The 10235-nt window shown below is 52.2% G+C and overlaps 1 protein-coding gene and 1 long non-coding RNA gene across 9 annotated transcripts in view; one reads left to right on the top strand and one right to left on the bottom strand.

The window, feature by feature from the left end:
• The window catches only part of LOC120402853, an 84825-nt gene extending 74793 nt beyond the window's left edge, over positions 1–10032 (bottom strand). For 6 of the 8 annotated variants that reach the window (XR_005597327.1, XR_005597326.1, XR_005597322.1 and 3 more), the window contains exon 1: positions 4795–4869. This is a non-coding gene — a long non-coding RNA (uncharacterized LOC120402853). Of the gene's footprint in view, positions 1–2984; positions 3109–4794; positions 4870–9911 lie in introns of those variants that run through there. The other 2 variants (XR_005597320.1, XR_005597321.1) reach the window with 2 other exon arrangements.
• Positions 1909–5897, top strand: LOC120402851 (cytochrome P450 1B1-like). The gene is made up of 2 exons (XM_039533300.1): positions 1909–4481; positions 4816–5897. Exon 1 carries the CDS (start codon positions 2770–2772, stop codon positions 4357–4359), a length of 1590 nt encoding a protein of 529 aa, XP_039389234.1. The 5' UTR covers positions 1909–2769; the 3' UTR covers positions 4360–4481; positions 4816–5897.
• Positions 10033–10235: the final 203 nt, after the last annotated feature.

A 10235-nucleotide genomic window follows, 5' to 3' on the forward strand; every position in this document is an offset into this window, starting at 1 on the left:
CATGTCCCTGTGGCCCTGAGCCCCCTAGCCCCCTGCCTTGAGCCTCCTAACCCTCTGCCTTGAGCCCCTGCCACACCCCTCCTGCACCCCTACCACCTGCCCTGAGCCCCCCTCCCACACTCCAAACCCCCTCCTGCACCCCAACCCCCAGCCCTGAGCCCCATAGCCCCCTGCCTTCTGCCCCCTGCTGCACTCCTACGCCCTGCCCTGAGCCCCCTAATCCCCTGCCCTGAGCCCCCTGACACATCCCTCCTGCACCCCAACCCCTTGCCCTGAGCCTCTTCCTACAAACTGACCCCCTCCCATACCCCAAACCCCTGCCCCAGCTCTACATACAATTTCGTCACCCAGATGTGGTCCTCGGGCCAAAAAGTTTGCCCACCCCAATGTAGTCTGATACAGCTAATTACACCCAGTAGAATGTGTCTGGGAAAGCAATACAGCACATGGAAACAATAAAATATGACAGGCAGATGATATAGTGGCAGCAGGGCGAGCTGAGCCACTGTGAGGAGGAGGTAGTGAGGAGAGACCTGTCTCCCAGATACCCAGAAACCTTCCCTCTTCCTTGCCATAACACAGCAAACTCCCAGTTGACAAATACCTGGAGGCTAGGCTCTAAAGGGTTAACTTTAAGCTTTTTGATCAAGTCTGCAGATGAGCCCAGATCTGATCTAGTCAATTTCTTTTTCTAACTAGTTGATTAAAGCACATTCTGAAAGCACACCTATGAAAGAGGTTGGGCAACAGAACTGTTCAGTTTGCCTGTGCAATTATAAACAAGATTCTAACAGTTGGGGGTGAAATTTATTAGGTGATTCCATCTCTCTCCCCCTCTCTGAGTATTATGAGGATTCAGTAGGTAATGGCTGTAAAACCCTTTGAAGATGTGATGGTATCATCACCACAGGATGTGACAAAAAATCTATTTGATTTTTTTTTTTTACCATACACCACAGAAAGCTGTGGAGGTGATTAGACTGCACAGGATCAGTTCTGACCCTCTTCACTAGTACTCATCTCACAGCTGCTCTCTCCCCAACACACTGTGCTAATAATTTTTGATTCCCAACCCTGTTAAGGACATTCTCAGACACTCTTCACAGACCAAGTTGAGCCAGGAATAACAGATATCATATGGCCATAACTCATGCACCACTAAGGAAACATACCTGGTAAGGGAATGAATTCTACAGTAAGCTGTGGCATGAGAGGAGGATGTATGTTTTTATCTTATATTTTGTTTTGATTTTATTTGCCTCTTTATACCTCCTGGTCTGAATATTTTGTATGGGCACAACTGTATCCATAATTCCACACTGAATGGTAAGAGTTAGCAATACTTAGCTCATATATCTGGCTTTTCATTTCATCCACAGACAATAAAACACTTTATTTACTGACAGAGAAACTGAGGGATGGGGCAGCTTTATGATTTACCCAGAATCACACAGCAAGTCCTTGGCAGAGCTGAGAACATAACAGAATACTGTACCTTTACTTTTCCCCATCACCCTGCCCAGGCTGATTCCTCCATGTTCTATACCTGGTCTTAAGAAAACATGAACTTACAATGTATTCTACAGGCAACTTCTGCAGATGTGCTATCAAAATACTTTGCACTTTTGTAACTCCTTCCATCTGGGGATCTCAAAGCCCTTCACAAACATTCCAGCCCCATTTTATAGAGGGAGAAAGGCACAGAGAGGATGTGACTTGCTTAAGGTTAACTTACAGCCAGTTATTGTTAGAACTCAGGTGTCCTGGCTCCTCTCTCATGGTAGACTAATCTTACTGCTTGGATATTAATTACATGTGATGCTTGGTAAGGGTGACAGAGTGCTGGAGGGATACCTGGCCCTGCAGGTGAGATGCAGGTACTTCTTCATAGGCTGTCAGCCCTTCAGCAGCCACACAGCAGCATCCTCTGGGCAGAGAGGGAGGGGCAGCTCTATACTGCAGCTTCTACTGCAATCAACAAACTTGGAAGTTAGAAAGCGACTCTTTGAAGGCACAAAAGAATACCCCTTCCCTGTGCTGAAGTCTCCAGTGGGGAAAGCCTGTTAAGGCGCCTCACGGAGACCCGTGGTAAAAGCTCTTCTCCTGCTGCTGCTGCGGGAACCGTGTTGCCTTTGGCACAGGGAAGAGTTTGGAAAGTTGCAGACTTTTCTCTTTTGATGGATGAATCTGCTGTTTCAATTCTCCCCGGGACGAAATCACGTAACCGCTTCGCACGGACTTTTCGGGGGACTCTGGGACCACCACAATGGGAGGAGAGAGGCTCAGCCCCTTTCAAGGCAGCTATAAAGCCAGGGCATGCACCCTTCCAAATCACCAGAGCAGAGCCGAGAGAGGGATCTTAGAGAAGGTTAACACGGGACGGGACTGAAATTACTAGACAGAGGCGGGGGGGGGGGGGGAAGAGAACCCCGCTCTCTGGTACAGAGTCTGGAGGATCAACCTGACAAGGCAATTTGAAGAAATTCATTTGCTCAAGCAAAAACGATAGGAACTCAGGATGAGATGATGAGACCCTGGAAACTGCTGAGGGATCTATAGGCTGGGAGGAGATTTACTGGGTGTCCCAGCTCAATAAGGAGCCATCTCCCGGGGAGCGCACAAGGGAGGTCCCTAGACGGTTCAGGTGCTGAACTAGTGACTGGCTGGACGGAGGAGATTTTCCCCCCAGATAGTTTGGGGTCACGAGAAGCTCCCGAGACTTTTCCCCAGGCCGGGACCGTCACCCAGAGTCTGGGCAGGATCAGCGCTATGGCCACGGGAGGGGAGGGCAGCGGCGGCAGCGCTGGGGATCCGGCCCCCTGGCTCAAGGACACAGCCCGGCCCGCCCTGCTCCTCGCCAGCGCCTTCTTCCTCTGCCTGTGGGCGAGGAGGCGCCTGAGGCCGCCGAGCGGGAGCCCGCCCGGTCCCTTCGCCTGGCCCCTGGTGGGTAACGTCCTGCAGCTGGGCCGCCTGCCCCACCTCACCTTCTGCAAGATGGCCCAGCGGTACGGCGACGTCTTCCAGCTGCGCCTGGGCCGGCGGGCCGTGGTGGTGCTCAACGGCGAGGCCGCCATCCGCCAAGCCCTGGTGCGGCAGGGCGGCCACTTCGCCGGCCGGCCCGACTTCCCCTCCTTCCGCCTGGTGTCCGGCGGCCGGAGCATGGCGTTCGGCCGCTACAGCGAGCTGTGGCGAGCCCACCGCCGCCTGGCCCACGCCAGCCTGCGCGCCTTCTCCACCGCCAGCGGCCGCAGCCGGCAGCTCTTCGAGCAGCACGTGGCGGCGGAAGCGCGGGAACTCATCCGGGGCTTCCTGCGGCGGGGCGCCGGCGGCGCCTACTTCGACCCGTGCCCGCTCTTCACGGTGGCCAACGCCAACGTGATCTGCGCCCTGTGCTTCGGCCAGCGCTACAGCCACGACGACGGCGAGTTCCGGGCGCTGCTGGGCCGCAACGACAAGTTCGGGCAGACGGTGGGCGCGGGCAGCCTGGTGGACGTGCTGCCCTGGCTCCAGGCCTTCCCCAACCCCGTGCGCCGCGTCTTCCGCGACTTCCAGGCGCTCAACCAGGAGCTGCACGACTTCGTCAGGGCCAAGGTCGCCCAGCACCGGCGCACCTACGACCCGCGGCTCACCCGGGACATCAGCGACGCCGTCATCGGCAAGATCGAGCAGGGCGGCGGCGGGGCGCAGGGGGGGCTCAGCCGGGACTACGTGGAGGGCACCATGACCGACATCTTCGGGGCCGGCCAGGACACCACCTCCACCGCCCTGTGCTGGGTCCTGCTGCTGCTGCTCAAGCACCCGCACCTCCAGCGCCAGCTGCAGGCGGAGCTGGACCGCGTGGTGGGCCGGGACCGGCTGCCCACGGGCGAGGACCGCGGCTGCTTGCCCTACCTGGAAGCCTTCATCTACGAGACGCTCCGCTTCAGCAGCTTCGTGCCGGTCACCATCCCGCACGCCACCACCGCCGACGTGGTCCTCCAGGGCTTCCGCATCCCCAAGGACACGGTGATCTTCGTCAACCAGTGGTCGGTCAATCACGACCGGCACAAGTGGAAGGACCCCCACCTCTTCGACCCGGGCCGGTTTCTGGACGGAGAGCAGAAGCTGGACAGGGACCTGACCTGCAGCGTCTTGATCTTCTCCATGGGCAAGAGGAGGTGCATCGGCGACCATCTCTCCAAGCTGCAGATCTTCCTCTTCACCGCCATCCTCCTGCACCAGTGCACCTTCGAGGCCAACCCGGCCGAGCGGCTCACCATGGACTGCATCCACGGGCTGGCCCTCAAACCTCTGCCCTTCACCGTCTCGGTGAAAATGAGAGACACCCCTCAGAGCTGCCGGGCTGGGGATGCCCAGTGAAGAACCACCCTACTCCGAGCCCTCTGGGTGCACCCTGCTTGCTGCGCTGGGCATGCCAGCTCGCCCTGCCTACACTCAAGAGCAGATATCTCCCAATGGGAACGCTCCCTGTATAGCTTTAGGTAAGATCAGTGCTTGTATGAGGGGGTTTCTCCCCCGCGCAGTTACTCCCTTTCCCAGGAAAGTCAGAAGCCCTTCACGGTGAATTTTTGTTATCTCCCCTTTGAAAGCCTCCAGCCGGTAAGGAGGGAACAGAAAGCCCCCGGCAGCGAGCGATCCTTTCTGCCCGCTGCTCCCCACCAGCTTTCTGTCTGCTCCGTGTTAGATCAGCTCTGACTCCGATGCAGTTTCATTCCATTTCCGATTGGCAGTGACAGCATGTGGAGCCAGAGGCTATCTTAACACAGCATCTACTGCCAAGTGAGCTGTAGTTACCTTGATGATGCCTTTTTGCAGGTCCGGAGTCTCAGCGATTTTCGCTTTCTAGAGATCAGACGTTTCCGATCTCTGGCTGCACAGGGGAAGCCCTTCAACCTGGCTTCTGTATGTGACAGAGGTTTGAGCAGCAAGGAGGATTGAGAAAAGAAGCGCTGTCTTTGCTAACTTCCCTGAATTATTGTTGACATAAAAGGGTCGGCGTATTCGCACTGCCCCTTATTAAAACCTCAGAGCCTTACAACAGCTCATAGCAAGTGAAGGGATCTAGATTAATAATGATTTATTCCACGTAAAGCAGACCATGGGAGTGTAAACCACCTGTGAAATGTACACTAGCCCCGCTAGAACTGCATAAACAAACCTACCAGCAGGCAGTCGGGTACTCACCTGCCCTTTATTTGCATTCCGATTCGGACAATGAGGTATCATTTTCCCGTCCCCGGAGTCTAAATTTTAATTCGGCCGGGTATTAAATGGTTAATACGATTTACCGGGAGCCTTACAAGAAGTTGTGTTCAGGAGTTATGACATTAACTTTGGCACGAGATCAACATCTCCATTATGCATATAAACAGCCCCACCACTAGCGTGGGTTGCCTTCAGATTGCACCCTCTCGGTACAAAGAGTGTCTTGATTGTTTCCTGCGGGGCGGATAAAGTAAATTTGGCAGAGCCTGTCGGGTTTTAAACGCTTTACTAACGAATGCAAGGAGGTGAAAGTCATCCTTGTTGAACGCCACAGCAGACTGCCAGGTTTTGCCTTTCCGCTGAGTCAATCCTTGGAGAACAAGTGTGTGTGATATAGCTTGTCCTGAGCAGGAGGCGAATTCAAGCTGAGTAGCACTTCCTTCCCGGCAGCTTTTCCCTCTGCCTGGCAAACCCAGACCTTGGAGAGCCTTTAGCTTATCTAGATAGCGCTGCATACTCTGATATTTTACACCCAGCATTCTCTCTCCTCCTACGATTAAGCTTTGGACACAAATACATTTGTCTATGGTGCTTCTCTGAGTTATTCTTTTGTAATATGAATCATTTCCATTTTAATTCATGGAATAACAAAATGTGACTGTCCCTTCTCAATAAAATCTCTTTGGCACAAATGTAGTATTGCATTGCTGGGTTCGGTTGGTTCGGGGAGGGAAGCAGGGGAGTGTAATTTGTTCCTAGACTGAGTTTCCCTGCTCTGCAGAGCCACCCTAAACGTGGCCACAAAGATAGCCGGCAGGAAAATCTTCCAGCAAGTAGCACATGAGGCTCCATTGCTGGGGGTGCATGTGTGTATGTTCCTGGCCTGAAATCATTATCCCAAGGGCCAAGGATATTAGCAGGGGACAATGTTTTCCAAACCCTCTTGCCCATTGAAACAGCAGGGATCCTATGGGTTGTGTGTAATCAATGGCGATCATAGCCTGGGGGCAGAGTAAGGGCAAGATTGTGCACTCCATTTATTATTTATGGATAGGGCCCTACCAAATTCACCATCCATTTTGGTCAATTTCATGGTCATAGGCTTTTTTTAAATCCTCAATTTCATGGTTTCAAATATTTATATCTGAAATTTCACAGTGTTGATAACCAGTGGGCCCCGACCCAAAAGAGGGTTGGGTTTTTTTTTGCAGTATTACCACCCTTACTTCTGTGCTGCTGCTGACAGGCGCTTCCTTCAGAGCTGAGCAGCACAGACTTGAGGGTCCCATGGTATAGGGGGGTCATCACTTTTTGGGGGGACAAGGCCAGCTTTACCCATGGGTGACTGCCCAGGGCCCCCTGGTCAGTGGGGTGCTGTGCCCCCCTGCCCCCAGAGCCCAAGGTCCCTTAATCCCTTGAGTGCTGGGCCCAAAGCTGGGAAGGGCCTGGCTGAGGGCAAGGACACCAGAAACTTTGTAAAAGTTGGGGAAGGGCATTGGTGCTGGAACTGGGATGACTGGGGACCAGGTCCCCCCCTTTCTAATATGGGTGTAGTTTGGGGGCAGAGGCAGCATTGCCCCCCCAAAACTGCAAGCCTCAGGCAGGCATGGAGCAGCAGCAGGGGCTGTGCTTTGTGGTGGCATTGACCCCCAAAACTGCAAGCCTTGGGCAGGTTTGGAGCAGCACTGGCAGGGGCTGCACTTCACAGTGGGGGAGCTGATCACCGCTATCAACTCCTCTGCCATGAAGAGCAACCCCTACCTGCCCCCACTGAACTATGCCATGTTAAAAAGTGGCGGGTAGGGCCCCTGCCTCCCCCCAGTTCCAGCACCATTGGCTGGGGGCACCCCAGCTGGGAGCTCCTACCAGGCTCCAGATATTAGTCCCAACCAGGCTAGGGAGGGACTGAACAGGACTTCTATTTCCCCCAGATGGGCCACTCCCAGGCTGGGTCAGACCCACCTTTGGGAACCTCTGCCAGCAGCAAGCAGCTCTGCAGCTACTCCCTGTGCTGTATCAGAGAGGTAGCCGTGACTCCCTCCCCCCCATGACTGCAAAGCAATGGGGGCAGGAAGTGGGGCGGGGGTGCTGACCTTCCTGAAGATGGGGGAGGTTCCCCGGAAACAGCTCCTCCAGGAGAAGAGGAAGTCCCATCCCTCCCAGGACTAGCAGCTATAGGCCAGCACATGATAGGAACCCCGACTGAGGGGCCCCCTGTCACGCCCCCATGAGCAGCGCATGACTCCCACATTCGGAAACTCCCTAGAAGTGGGAAGGGACACCGGCACCTGGACCATGGCTTCATCCCAAGGCCTGCCCCTGCTCCACCCCTGAAGCCCTCGCCATTTGAGACTCTTCGCCTCCTCCCCCAAGGACACCCGCTGCTCACACCTTTTCACTGCCTCCCCCAAGGACCCCACTGCCCACCACTCATGCCACTCTGCCCCCTCCCTGAGGCTGCCCCTGTCTGCCAAGGAGCAACATGCGGAGTGAGGGCAGGATCTTGGGGGAAGAGGCAGAGAAGGGGCAGGAAGAGGAGCAGCGTGGGCAGGGCCACAGAGAAAGACGACAAGCGGGAGTGTGGGTAGAACTATTGCCCAGGCAGCCTTTCAGCAGTGGCAGCACTCTAAAGGTGGCAGGCTGGTGCGCCTCCAAAGGGAGATGTGCCACATCCTATTTGGGTAGGCTTAGCTTCCCCCAGCCTCTTATACCCGCTGTCCATGCCTGCCCCTTCCCAGCAGATTTCACACTGGAGCCCAGATTTCACCAACCATGATGCATTTTTCACAGCTGTGAAGTTGGTAGAGTCCTATTTGTGGAGCACCTACAGTGAGCAGGTGGCATTGCACAAAGCTAAGACAACAGGGTCTCTGCTCCAGGGGTTGTGATTTCACTCAGACACAGACAGAACTATGTGAGGGCCCATGTTTGTGGAGGAGGGAAATTGTGTAGCAAACACACTTGTCAGGATGCACACAATCAGTCCCTTTTAAGGTTAAGAAGGAGACAAGGGGCTGGTAGGTGCAGAAGAAGAGTGGCTTTTCTGAGTTCACAGGGCAGTACTGAAGAAGGCACAAGTGTAAAGTGGGAGACTAGAAAGTGGCAGGTAGAGAGGGAAAATGACCCATTAGCACAGTGATACTGATGAAGGCTCAGGAGCTATAAGTGGTTCTGCAATGTGTCTCCTAGCTCTTTGTAGCACATGATACTAAAATACTGTGATTTAATTATTAACCAATCTAAGTTATTAACCAGTCAGGATGCTTTTACTATGTGTTATTAATAACATAGTGCAAGTTGATAACTTAGTTAACAGTTCCTGTGAGAATTTATATCTATATTAATTAGTCTATACACTATCATAAATTAAACTATGAATTCACAACTGTGGCTCTTTTGGGTAATTGCTAATTTGGCTCTTGAACCACTGAGGTCTGTGTCTCACTGCCCTAGCATATGGCCTCGGTTCTTCACAGTGAGGGCTGAATTTACTGCTCTTGAAGTGGGGAAAATCAAGGTTCTCTTTAAAGGAAATAGGAAGTTATCCTGTTTAATCACATAAATGCTCTAGTTAAGTGACAGTGTCTTACTTATGGATATTTAATTTGGTACTTGAGAAAGTTATAATAGCACTGTTGAGGGCTGAGCTCTGTTGTGCTAGCCATCAAGGGGCTGTCCACTAGAACCTACACACCTCAAGACAGAAAGAAGCCTCAGCAGGAGAAACAAATCTATACACATACAGCTCATTATTATACATCCCAGCAGTGCCAGTGTTAGCCCAGTAGGGGCCCCAAGCAGGAATATTCCCACTCCATACTAAAACAGGCAAGATTTTATAATAAAAAGCAAGTAGGGGTCCCCTTGAGCTGCATGGGTCCTAAGCAATTGTTTAGTTTAATTATGCCTAGCCCCAGCTCTGTAGCCCAGCAACTCCAGCCTTGTGAGAACTTGTGAATGCTGGAGACCCCCTGCTATTGGCTCTCCTTGATTCCACCCACTAGGAATATGTCCAGACTAGGTTCATTTGTGTTTGCTAACACATTTCTGAAAAACACCTCTTACTTATTTTAAAACTCTAGTTTATAGAACTTACCCTGTTTAAAGTGGCCATTTGTTGAACATGCAGGTGTCTGTTCTAATCCCAAACAAATAGCATGACTGTTACTCTAGTTCATCTGAGATGGTGGTGGTATGATCCAGCCCTACAATCTGATTTCCTGCAGGATCTCCCTCTCACAGAGTGAAAGAGAATGAGCTTTGAGTAGGCAACTCCTTACTGAGTCTGGGGTGGCTACATTAGTGAGAAGTAGGGGGTACACAAGTGACTCACCTTGTTCAATCCACCTGTCTCTGTAAAAACTTTAGCTCAGTCTTCCCACGTGTTCTGTGTCTGCTACAGACTTCAGAAAAAATATAGTAACCATTTACCTTTTTTTTTTTTTTATAAATACTCATGCCACCTAGTCTGTTAGGCGCTGTATAAACACAGAACAAAAAGACAGTCCCGGGAACTTACATTTTAAGTATAAAGTTTAGAAGGAATCATAAAAACCTCAAAAAAGGACCTAAAATAGCTTTTTCTATGTGTAAGTGTCATTGTGTTAAAGTCAGATGCTTAGGCCCTTCCCGGTGTTGAGCCTGTGTGCTAGGTGTGATCCTCATTCTCCCAACACTGTAAATGACAAACCCTCAGGCGGACTTACCTACCTTCCAGCTTCTTGCTAGGGCATGTAGCTCCCCACTCTCCCATAAGATGACTTCATCCTTTCCAGCTGTCCAGGAGGATAAGACTGCTGATGCTGATCCTTCTGCCAGGAACTAGAAGGAGTTGACAAGAAGACGAGGAGCCCAGGGAAGTGAGGAAGTCAGAACTTAGTGCCTTCTGCTCTCTCTATTCCCTTATGGAACTAAACCTCTGAATACCAAATGGGGGAGAGGAGGAAGAGAGCAGAGCTAGAAGGAAAATCTGATTCTCTGTAACTTGAAGTCTTTAAATCAAGACTTGAGGACTTCAGTAACTCAGCCAG

This window comes from Mauremys reevesii, linkage group 4, assembly GCF_016161935.1.
Source record: "Mauremys reevesii isolate NIE-2019 linkage group 4, ASM1616193v1, whole genome shotgun sequence".
In the NCBI taxonomy this organism is placed as follows: Eukaryota; Metazoa; Chordata; order Testudines; family Geoemydidae; genus Mauremys; species Mauremys reevesii.